Source organism: Acanthaster planci, linkage group LG08 (genome assembly GCF_054643075.1).
Source record: "Acanthaster planci isolate LZ-2023a linkage group LG08, COTS_SCS, whole genome shotgun sequence".
Lineage (NCBI taxonomy): Eukaryota > Metazoa > Echinodermata > Asteroidea > Valvatida > Acanthasteridae > Acanthaster > Acanthaster planci.
Genome location: NC_141784.1, coordinates 20059833 through 20071712, shown reverse-complemented (window position 1 = coordinate 20071712; position 11880 = coordinate 20059833). Strand labels below are relative to the sequence as shown.

The window sequence follows — 11880 nt, the reverse complement described above, 5'->3', positions numbered from 1 at the left end:
TGAAGATAAATTGAAACATTGGGAAATGCTTTTGAAAGATTTTGTTTTTTATTTGTATTTTCCTAGGTTTAAATGAAACTGTTTAACAAATAAATGGCGTTAACGCGATGATTTCTGCATTTTTGTGTATTTTCCCTTGTGCTAATGAAATGGAAACCAGTTGTATACAGTTACATTGATTTTATCAATTTCTGTTTTATGTACATGTGCCCTTCATGCTATGGATTAAACTCCACCTTCTTACTCGTCAGTTTCAACCTAGTCCTATATTCTTGTTACATGTGTCCATTATATGCCTCCTTAGTTTTCCACTTGACGTGAGATCAGTACTTCTGATTGTTGGAGACCAGACGGGTAACTAAGGATATAGAACGCACAGGAAAAAAATTATTGGTGTTGTTTTGCTGGGGTGTTGCGTTGAGCGCGAGTTCAGTGAAAAAAATAAAATTGGCTAGCGTTTACTGACAGTTTCAGCCAAGAGATACGAATGATTTGTAAGTTTGCGACTGTTAGAAGCCAATGCAACTGCCGTTGCAGTCCAGTAGGCCCAATGGCCCCGGTACGGGCAGGTAGGAGTGTACGCCGTGAATGGATGTCGCTCATTGTTTTCTTGATGTTAGCTGTTGGAGGAAAAGCTCAAAATGACCAAGGTAAATTATCTCAATAGATACTGCGTTGTTTCTTCCTTTCTGTTTTAGACCCACACAATTTTATTGTTAACTTATTAATGCATCAATTCATGTCAACCAATGGTCCTTCGCTGGTCAGTTATTTAATATTGTTTGCCTGTTACTCAGTAGCTTATTGTATAATTTGTCCGCTTGCTTCCCACCACTAGCTAACTGTTGGTTTCAAAATGGGTTATTTGCGTAGACAGGCTTTTGCTAGTTTAGGTGTCGCTGTATGTATACCTTAATGCACGCATGCGGAAATCTCTTCTATTGTGAACAAACTGGAAAGATGCCCATTTGTTTTTCTCTCCAAGATTGCAAGCCCTTGTGCACACACCCAAGTGTGTGAACGCCTTTAATCGTGGACTCCCTATTGTTCCTCTTTTGTTCATACTTTACCTTTTTCGGAAGACCTCCCATATGTTTTGTACACGTTTTCCAACCGTGGGCTCTTCTGCAACCGTGGACCCTATTGTCCCCTATTGTTATAGGTCCACGATTGAAGGCGTTTACACACTCAAAAACACCCGCGATTGCTAAATTCATATCCCGTCCTCTATTGTTTTTTTAAAGGAAATTACTGAATTGCTATTGCGTACTTTGAAAATCATTTTGACAGACCCGGTGATCCCCGGAGCCTCCGACCTAGATCCAGTTGCCACCACCACCGACCTGTCGGTCCAGGCCGTGTCGTGCTCGGAGATCCACAACCAGGCCTTCGGGTACCAAGCGACCAAGCCGGGTGTGTGCTACCTGGCGGCCGAGGAGAAAGGCGTGTTCCTCGATGCCAGGGCCTACTGTCAAGGGCTGAACGACAGCCTGGGCTGGGATGTGGCCGACATCGAGGACGAGGTGGAGAATAAACTCATCCAAGACTCCCTGGATACTTTGATGGCAAACGGCCAGCTCTCCTCGTAAGTTCTTTCAGCACGCCCCTCCCCAAAAGAAAATCTGAATACGTAATATGTTTGCTTTTGATATACCTACCCAATTATAATTATGTGATTTTCATTACCTCAGAGTGCTGAGCTGTAATTTCTGCATATTATATTTTACAGAAATGATGGCATTAATTTTATAAAATTCCAAAGAATATTACAAACTTAGGTGATGACACTGATACACAGCCACTCTTCTTAACAAGTTTGTAATGTGCTCCCTAACTGTTTAACCTGACTGCCATAAACTGATATACTATTAAGCAAAATAACTATCTGCGTGTATTAGACCCAATAACGTCATTCAATTTGCAACTAACAATGTTTGACTTCCTTACGTCGAGTGGAATAAGTCCACGTGAGAATTGGTGTGTTGAAATAAACCGGTCATAATGCACTTTATTTCAGTAAAAGGAGGCCTATATGGAGTGGGTTTTCTTCCAAATTCAATTATTAATCGAATGTCTAATCACTGTTTTCTGATAATGTTGTCAGAAATAACCATTTCTTGATTATGGTATTTCGAACTGCTGAAAGTTACGTACACTCTAAACGGACCAGTAAAATTTGACTAGAATACAGTAAAATCTGACTAGCTCTTCAGGGTCAGCTGGGTGCAACTGGAAATTAGTCAATCTGACTAGATTTTTTCACTGATATTTCAAAGGCATCGGATAGGAATCTTGTCAGAAAGCATGATTTGCCAACATTAGCGTGGGTGTTTGACTGAATCAGTAGTCAATTTTGACCAACTAGGACTAGGTTTTGACTAGGTTGTTTTAAGAGTGATACAATGCCAATTGTGTAAAACCTATCTACAGTTCGGCCGACACATTCTGGATTGGTCAAAACGACTTGAAGACCGAGAACACGTGGAGGTATTTAAACGAGAGCTCCAACCGTTGCAACCGGAGCGTGTATCTAAACTGGAAAAGCAATCAACCCAACGGCGGCCTGAGACAGAACTGCATGGCCTACTTCTACTCTGACGGCGGAAACTTCCAGGACCGCAGCTGCGATGACCCCACTTACTACTATTTGTGCAAAGTCAAAATCACCTCCGGTAAGCACGACACAGATTGTACAGCGTTGCGTCTGAAAGCATTGGCTATACGGCTGGCGCTTAAAACGTGCGCCAATGGAAGTTGTCGGCCAGCTTCTTTAGCCCTTGCCCATAGGAACGTGTGCAAATGGCAGTCGTAGCCACTAGCCATGTCTTTTGAATGCAGCCTGACTTACACGAATCTTTACGAACTTTGGTCGAATCAGTTCGCATTTTTTTCACTCATAATACAGTGTCTTTTTGTGTGAATTGGTGATGCACTAAGATTTTGAAAGCTTTTCATTTGGCTCATAGCTAAAATTTTTGACTGTTTGATTGAATTATAAAACTGTGGACTATAAATTATTTTAAAGCTACATATGGGCCTAGTAAGCAAGGCAAAGGTTGAATCTTAAAAACGGTTGCTTTGCTCTTGTTCTGATCAGAATATTTACTGAACTGTATACAGAGAAGAGCACAGATCTCCGCAAGCTTATGGAATTCTCGTTTGGACCATATACATATCTCAAAAAGTCTATTTGAGACTTGTTCCTGATTTTGATGTGCTGGGTCACAAAATTAATTTGCAGACACCGTACCTTCCTGTCCCGACTTCGTTGAGGAGACGTCTACTGAAGCACCCGACGGTAAGCATAATCGTGGTCGGTTAATGTAGCTAACGCCTTTGAATCCTGGAAGATTTACAGTGTGATAAATCACCCTCGAGCTTCTGCGCGCATCAGCTTTTAACAGATGTGTATAAGAGCGGCTTGGCATTTTCTAACTAGGACGACATTAGTCGACAAAACGGCCTCGAATGTTTGGAACCTTGAGTTCGATATTATTGCCGTCAATAAATCAAGGATCGGATCGGGAGTTTCTAACCCTCCATCTCCAGCCTGCTGAAATGCCGTTCAATGTTGTCTTCAGAACTGGCAACGTGTCTTTTTAAGCGTTGGTTAATTGTTTTTGATTTGTTTACTTTTGTTTGTTTAGATTTTTTATTTTTATGGCATTTTCCTTTATGTTTCGTTACGCACTGAGCTACCGCAAGCCCATTAACCGTAGAAGTTTTGCTATTAGTGTTTGGTTGGATGTAAAAGTCCGCAGCGGAGTTTCGAGTTAGTGGTCAGGACTTTAGTAGTGCATGGTAAGAAGCCATGAAGTCTTTATATTGTGGCTGTGGATTATGCCACTCGTCACAATGTTGGCAACATATTTAGCCGTGCAACAAATCAAGTAAGTGGCTTTCTATGAGGACAGATAACATGATGAAACCAGCTGATCAGCTAATCCGTTTGTCCGCAAGATTGCCTGGATATTTGGCCTGTTGCCTTCAGCAACCCCTCGGTTCCCGGGGTATGCTACGCCCACGAGAGTTATCAGAAGTTCAACTTTGAGGGAGCCTTAAGCTTCTGCAGTAATCTCCCCGGTGGTTCTTGGTCAGTGGTGGACATCGAGGATGCCGAAGAGAATCTCTTTCTGGAAGCCTGGAACAGAGACAATTTCCCGTAGGTTTTGCCATTTTTTAGATAAATGTTTAAAAAATAGATAGGTTTTACCAAAATTTTGCTGAACACTATATACCAAAGCATTGAAAAATCTCTAAACTGTACCACTGTCTTCGTGCCACATAAAGGTTGTTTTACGTACACAGAAACTGTTGATTAAAACTGTTGCTATATTTCCTGTCTCCAACTCTGAAATATCTTTTTTGTCAACAACTGGGTGGCAGCCCAATCGAAATCGTGATAGATTCTACTTTGTATAAAAAATGATAAAAGCATTTCGGATTGAACTTGGCGATAAGCATTTTATGCAGTTAACAACATAATTCAGTTTTAAAGCTAATTCTGTGCATGTTGAAATAACTCCAGCAAAAACAATGGCTACTGGATCGGACAGAACGACCGGGAGCAGGAGGACGATTGGCGGTACATCTCCAGCGGGCAGTGCCCGGTGTACCTCAACTGGGAAAACGGCCAGCCCAATGGCGACAGGCTGCAGAACTGTATGGTCATGTTCAAAAGACCCAGAGGAGAGTTCGAGGACAAAGACTGCAGCGAAACTTACTATTCGTTGTGCAAACTGAAGAAAGGTAGACACCCCTTTATTTGGTAGTGCATATACTTATCTATTCTTTAACCCATGGTTGAATCAGGATTCTAAAAGTCGTTTCAAAGAAAAAGCCCTAATTTTGTTTCCTTTCACAACTGGAAACCTCAGTGATACACTATTGATTGAAATTTGTTATGGGCTGAGTTGCAGCAGTGACGAAGTACTTTTGTCAAAGTCTTGCTGCCCAAAATTCACAGGGCCCCGTTGGCAGTTATTTGTTATCTACGAGATTCCTTTGCTGAGAGTCTCGACTCCTGTCATCTCTTCGATCTTGACAAACCCGTTTTGCCAGTGTGAACATTGAAGTCATATTTACGTTCTTTCCGAGTAATGGAATTTCAGGAGGTCTTGGCATCCATTTTTTTTGGCCCTAGAACTTGGACCGACCCAAAGCTCGACGCGTAACTGCGACGGTGCCACCCTGCCGCCTGAAGTTGCAGGTAATTCTTCGTGAAGTTGGGTCGAATGCGATGAAGATTCAACGGGGTTGTGTCGAGTGCGATTTTTAACTTCACCCTGCTTCACTGTTAGATAGTGTTATGTTGTTATGTTCTATTATAATAATGGATAAGTGCTTTGTTTTATGATATCAACTGACTGATTCTGCCTTCGTAACTGTGGTGCGCCTGACCACGAGCATTTTGGTGATTGAGGTGTATATGTTCTTTTATGTTGAAGCGCATGTGTGACCGCGGGGAGGTCATGTAAACCTCTTAAAGGTCCAGATTTTTCCTTAGTTTGACATTCTGTTATGCATTATAGCACCTTCAAATAAAGTAATAAAACAACACACGACTTAACATCCTGACTTTAGCTGACACTAGGCCTAGAGTTCTCGACTTGAAGTTCCCACACGGACTCGAATATAAATTTGATTGCGCTATTTCTCACCTGAGAACCGACTTGACTTGGAAACAAGGTTGACTTGGAACTCGCTTGACACTTGTGGAAAATGACTTGGTCTTGACTTATAAGCAGAATTCTCGGTTACATCTATGGGTGATACATCGGCCACAGTGAACTTGATGTCGTTGTAAACTCTTGGATTCCGTTTGGTTTGAACAGAATGTGAGACGTTGCACCCCGACGCCTTCGGCAGCGCGGGCAACCCAGGAGCGTGCTATCTCATGACAGGCCAGCAAAAGACGTGGGAAGAGGCCGTGGCCTACTGCCAGGACAAAGGCTGGGAACTGATCGACATTGAAAACGCCAACGAGAACGACATACTAGCCGCCAGATTCAGAGACTTCAGACCGTAAGGGAAAGCAACGGAGTACCAGATCTCTCTGCTTACACTCCCTAGACGGATCTTGTGCACAAATTTAAAACTTCCACTATTTCTTGCCGTACAAAGAGTGACACTCCGCTAAAATGCATTCAGCACATGGAATTTAAATAATATGCGCTACATAACAAAGTCACACCCCTTCTATTAAGACTTCGATATAAGGGCCCCCAAATTTCCGCTTTCAAATGAAATTTGGACTGCAATGAAAAGTGGTCTCTCATGGCACCCAGCCTGCCATATATTTTTCCTGTTATTACTGCCGATTTCTTTGTATCATGCGCACTCCATATAGGCCTAGTATAATTTCTTACCACACCAACGGAAGCCGATTGAACAGGTTGGAGCCAGAGTTGGATAAGAGCTCGTACGGACTTTGCTGTCACCGCTAGAGAGTATAAGAAAAACGAACGTACACTCAGCAATATCATCTGGTTGGTTGACATTCCACACAGTTTGAACTTCAACTACTGGGTAGGGCAGAACGACCGGGACGTGGAGGGAGTCTGGAAGTACGCCTCCAACGACACGCCGTCAGATGCAGGCGTGTACCTGAACTGGGCGTCGGGACAGCCCAACGACAATGGAGAGCAGGACTGCATCATGATGGGCAAATCGGGTACCTGGGAGGACAAAGAGTGTTCCGATTACTATTACGTCACCTGCAAGAAGCGTGTCGGTAATAGCAATAGACCGTATGCGCGGCGTCCCCAATTTCAGTCGTATTCCTGAACGTACAGTAGAAACCCTTAATGGGATGGTACCAGGTGATTTGGGGGGTCGGAATGAAACCGTAGAATATTGTTTGATTCTTTGAATTTAATGTTTTCAAATAAATACACTACGTTGGGGAATACGAATACGGTGTATTCATGATGCAACTTTTTAGGTTATCATCAGTGGCATTAAATTGAATACAAAATACCCGGGTTTCCGATGTATTAAGTCACGCCCCATTCTGTTCTGGCCAATCACAGCCGTGATTTTTGTCCGCCATGCATGCACAAAATTCTGACATAGATGCGTGATGCGCGCGGCTGGAACACTGGAGAAGCTGAGCGCATGTTGTGTTGACGTGCGCAGTGGGTAGGGCCTGCAGGGCTTACTCGGTCGTCATACCTTTCTCTTTGAAGGAATTTAGGTTAAAGTTGGTATGTGTAAAGAACTTAAATATTTTCCATTGCTTGATTTTTCAACAAGTTTGTGAGTCAAAGTGATTTGCTTATAAAATGAGATTGTTAACTTAATAGGTTGGTCTTGTTTGCAAGGTTGTGGTATGTTTTTATATTACAGGGCAAACACCGACTACTGCCGCTCCTTGGACCGATCGTAAGTGTGTTTTCGATCTCTCTATTTTCATATTGAAACTACAAGTTTCCCCCAAAGCCGAGCTACGAAGACACTTGCACGGATTACAGAATTCGTAATGTCGATACCATAAGCTGGTGTCTCGATGCTGTGATAATGAGAATAGTTCACAGTGAAGTTGGGGCACAATATATCATTTTCCCCCACAGGAGAAGAAAGGAAGTAGTGACTAAGGCCGTGTCCGAAACGGGCTTCCAGAGCTACGGCTAGGTCTATTGTCTACGTGTCTCCACGCATTTCCAATGGAGTGAAGACCTAGACCTAGCTCTAGACAAGAGATTCGGATGCAGCCTTAGTTTTCCTTTAATTGATCCTCACCACCAAAGCTTGCCAGAGGTATAACGAAAACGCTTTTGGAGACGAGGGTAAACCCGGTGTGTGCTACGCCCTGACCAACCAGAGGGTGACGTGGGAAGAGGCGCAGAAAGTTTGCCAGGAGTACGGAGCCGGATGGAATATCCCTGATATCGAGGATGACGCTGATCTTCTGGCGTTGGTGACGGTTAACAGTCGCTTGTTCGGGTAGGGTTTTCCCAATATGATATCTCTTCGCTCATGATTAGCATTATTCGTGATGAGGTTGCAAACGTTCGAGCGTTTCGACAGTTTGGTATTTCACGTGGCATCGCGTTTTGAACTTTTAATACGGATGTAAGAAAAATTAAGGGGGGATATGTGGTCGCGTATTATTTGTTCTGGATAGTCACTGCCATAAGTTGTTTTGAGTAAAGGGTACTAAAGTTAATCAGTTACAAACTTCCCTTTAACCCAGGGTAACACCAAATTTGTGTTGGAACATTTAGCAAATAAATGGCCATGGAGACTATATCGACCAAACGATGAGAAATCATTCCAACGGAAACTTAGCATCAGTTACATGTAATTAATTTAGACCATAATTGGACAAACAGTGGTGAAACATTCCCGATTTTGAGCATAATTGCTTGAAATGGAACAAATAACGTACGCCTTCTTCGTCCTTTATTAATCGGAAATGTGTTGATTTGGCAAACGATCTCACAGATCGAACGATGGCTACTGGATCGGTCAGAACGATCAAGTATCAGAAGGCACGTGGGCGTACCTGGACCCCGAACTAACGGGTCCAGTCTACGAAAGATGGGACTCATCGGGTACCAACCAACCAGACGGCGGTCTGAGTGAGAACTGCGCCGTCTTCCAACAGAGCCGAAGCGGGAAGTTCAAAGATGTCGTCTGCGAATCCCAGTACTTTGTCTCCTGCAAGAATCGTAAGAACCATTTCATCAGCTATGTGTAGGTACAAAGTGACCTTTTAATCTGACATTCTGGGGAAAAGTATGATTCTACAACACTTTTGCCTGACAGGAAATGCCTATACTGTGGGCACGAGTGAGGTTAATTCAGTTACCACGCCCAAACCGAAGACTGACGCAAGTACGAATCGGTATCAAACAACAGAGGGCGCTACCACCCCATCACGAATAGGTAGGTCCAGATTTGAAACTGCAGATTCACCTGTACGCTCCCCAAATGTCTTTTTTTAACCTCTCTTTGGGTGCTGAGGCTTCTTTTATGGATGAAAGAACAGACAATGATCTAATTTCCATTGCCCTATTTTGCCTTGTGTACCCGGCCCCTCCGTCCCACTTGATGTACGGCGGTCACTTGTTCTTCTTTTTGGCTCCACATGAGGCAATTTCTTCAAGCTTTCGTAAAGTAGAACTCGCTTTCTCAAGGACCCACCGTTATCGTATTTCCATAACTTCTAATTGCTCGCACGAAACGTACACGCTTTTTTATATAGCTTGCGTTGCAATTAAGATGTGAAACCAAGACCCTTGTTGTTAACAGTGCCTTAACCTTACGGGAACACTAGACGGCCTTGGGTGGCCAGAGATGAGAGGGTGTTAATATGGTGTTGGAGAATTTAGTGGAGTCTCCTTATTTTTCTTATGCAGTGGTGCCAAATTCTCACTGTTGAAAAAATTCAGATTTATTTAGTAAAATAAAAACTGGTACTGTAATGTAAAACCCCCACAGTACATGTTGTAATACATCGACAAGAATCTGATCTCTCCCTCCGTTTAACACCGATAGAGGGGGCCCTTTTGAACCGCTTCCGGCGTCGCTACACTTTATGGGATAGTGAAATGTATATCTTTGTACAGATCAATTCGAATTTTAAACATTACTTTCTGAGCAGGTACCACGCCGACTCCCCCAACTACAGCTGCGAGATCACAACCGACTATTGAGGGCGTTACGCAAGAACCGTCCTCAGGTGAGACTTCAAAAATTTCTTTGTGCTTAATTTCAAGTGAAAGAAAAGACTGTGGAGTTGTTCAAGTTTCTGAATCTCCACGATTACTATTGACGATTTGGATCCTCTCTGCTTTGCTCAGTTGTCTGATTTTGACCATTTTGGGGCAGCCGCCCCACAGCTGGCGCCCTCAACGATGAATGCGAGGCTATAAAAGACTACTGACCTGAATCAGAGTCCGAGCAAGCTTCAAAATGTTATTGTTTGGCTATGGCCACAAATAACACATGAATATACGTGTAATGGATGAAGGTGTATCCGCTTTTTGGCAGAAGAACCCCCCCCCCCGTGGGTTGAAAAGAGCCTTGTTGGTGTGGAGCGTTCTTTTTTTGTTGCTATCTACGTGACCGCAGCACATGCACTTTATAGTTGTTTGTTGCTTGGAAATCGCTCCTCAGAGACCAATCAATTACTTAATGAAATCTGCCATCTTGTTTTTAAACATCAGTTTCTGGTCCGGTCACTGGATTTGGACGGTTTGCCTTCAGGTCCTCGGACGCAACATGCAGCAATGCGACTACCCTCTACACCTCCGCCGCCGAGGACAGAATCCACTGTGCGCGGAAGTGTTTGGTCCAGGGTAACTGTCGAAGCTTCTCCTTTGCGGCCTCTGGGAAGGAGGACGCGTGCGAACTCTGCAGCGAAGTCTTGGACGCTGAAAGCTTACGCTTCAAAACAGGAAGTGTGTATTATTTCGAAGTGCAATAGACCAACGTTCATGTTCCCGTAAACATGGAATCTTGAAGGACACATGTAGCAATCATTTTTACTGAAGTGAAGCTTCAATAAATTTTTCGTAGGCACTACTTTTCTTCATTCTTCTTCAATGTATGAAAACTCTTTCACTTTCCTATTTTGTTAAATGCACTGGATATGCATACTTTTAAACGATTCAAGTCAGCCATACTTTCCCAGACAACTGAGGGCGCTGTTGCTGTGATGTCATCAGGAGAAGACATGGCTTGTGTATAGGAACTAGGCGTTTCTGTTCAAATCGTGAACCCAGAATTTACTCACTGAAAATGTTTCTGAGAAAGGGATTGTTGGTTTCCTATTGCAATGCACATGAACAACAATGAATCAACAAAGAAGAGAAACTGAGCCCAGGAAAAATCTACAAAAATGCGGACCTTTTTTGTGTGCAAACTGATGTAACACTGAGGCTTCTTCCTAAGGTGGCGTCACAGTTTTGCTTATGAATATGGAAGAACTCATTAAGCATATGCCCTTTGAAAAGTTGAAAATAAGGTTAACTGAGACACAGAGGTGTAATTTGGAGGGGGTTTTTTTATTGATTGCAGCTACCCTTAAAACTAAGTTGTTTGTAAGCTTATTTGCATTTTTTTCAGAAACGCATTGACTGTGTGATTACAGGAAAATTTATTTTGAAACTTACAGAAGTCAGAATTGGTTATTGCAAGTGGCAGGGCAAACAAAAAGGTCCTCGTTATTGTCAACTAAATCTCTGAAACCTCTTTGCAATTATAGTTCGCACTTCGGACACATTTTCTTGTCTAGACAGAGACATATAGGCATACTAGTTTGAAAGCATACGATTTTGTCAGATTAGGTTTTGTCAAATTCCGCTTTTCTCGTTTTATATTGTTCAGAAAGATTCCAACCATTGTTTCCAAATCCACGCAAAGCTGTTTACAACATGCGACCCGAAGGGCCTTGTTCTTTTTAACGGTTGTTCAAATGGTTTGAATCTGTGCTTTGTTCGGGGTCGCCTAAAGAATGTTGAGTTCTGGCTTTTAGTTAAATCTCTTACGATCCAGGAAGGATTGAATCCTTAACCATAGTGCCTTGGGAAACGCCAGTTTTTAGATAACAGTACCGCACCCCATTGTAGGCCTAGAGGTTGTTAACGGACGTTAGGAAAGTGAATTCGCCCTGGACTTTGGAAAACGCAGGTGAGACAATCATTTATCACTGTCAGATTGACGACTAATTTTTATGACGGGATAAGTGACACCATGTAAAAATGTGCAAAATTTTTGGAAGTCTGCAAATTAAAGTATTTCTCTTTCGCAAGGAATTGAACACATTAGCTTCATCTGAAAGAGAGTCACTGTTGGAAGTTATGCTGAACTGGTTGGGGTCGTACATTTTTGTTTCTTATTTCGGAAATCTAACACTAGACAGGACTGTATAGA

The 11880-nt window shown here is 42.8% G+C and overlaps 1 protein-coding gene across 2 annotated transcripts; it reads left to right on the top strand.

The window, feature by feature from the left end:
- The first annotated feature begins 334 nt into the window (after positions 1-334).
- Positions 335-11767, top strand: LOC110974387 (C-type mannose receptor 2-like). Of its 2 annotated transcripts, XM_022225991.2 has the most exons (15): positions 335-650; positions 1291-1585; positions 2431-2672; positions 3242-3298; positions 3961-4162; positions 4529-4749; positions 5144-5209; positions 5835-6024; positions 6510-6733; positions 7348-7383; positions 7749-7944; positions 8446-8672; positions 8770-8889; positions 9608-9685; positions 10173-11767. In XM_022225991.2, exons 1-15 carry the CDS (start codon positions 488-490, stop codon positions 10430-10432), a joined length of 2577 nt encoding a protein of 858 aa, XP_022081683.2. In that variant the 5' UTR covers positions 335-487; the 3' UTR covers positions 10433-11767. The 2 variants fall into 2 exon arrangements, with proteins under 2 accessions (XP_022081683.2, XP_086996136.1); XM_087140010.1 differs by lacking the exons at positions 7348-7383; positions 7749-7944; positions 8446-8672.
- The last annotated feature ends 113 nt before the right edge of the window (positions 11768-11880 follow it).

Coding starts and splice junctions, on each gene's coding strand:
- LOC110974387 (XM_022225991.2), top strand. CDS start 488: ATGATTTGTAAGTTTGCGACTGTTAGAAGCCAATGCAACTGCCGTTGC. Junction 6,734..7,347: donor CACCTGCAAGAAGCGTGTCG/GTAATAGCAATA, acceptor TTTATATTACAG/GGCAAACACCGACTACTGCC. Junction 7,384..7,748: donor TGCCGCTCCTTGGACCGATC/GTAAGTGTGTTT, acceptor TCACCACCAAAG/CTTGCCAGAGGTATAACGAA.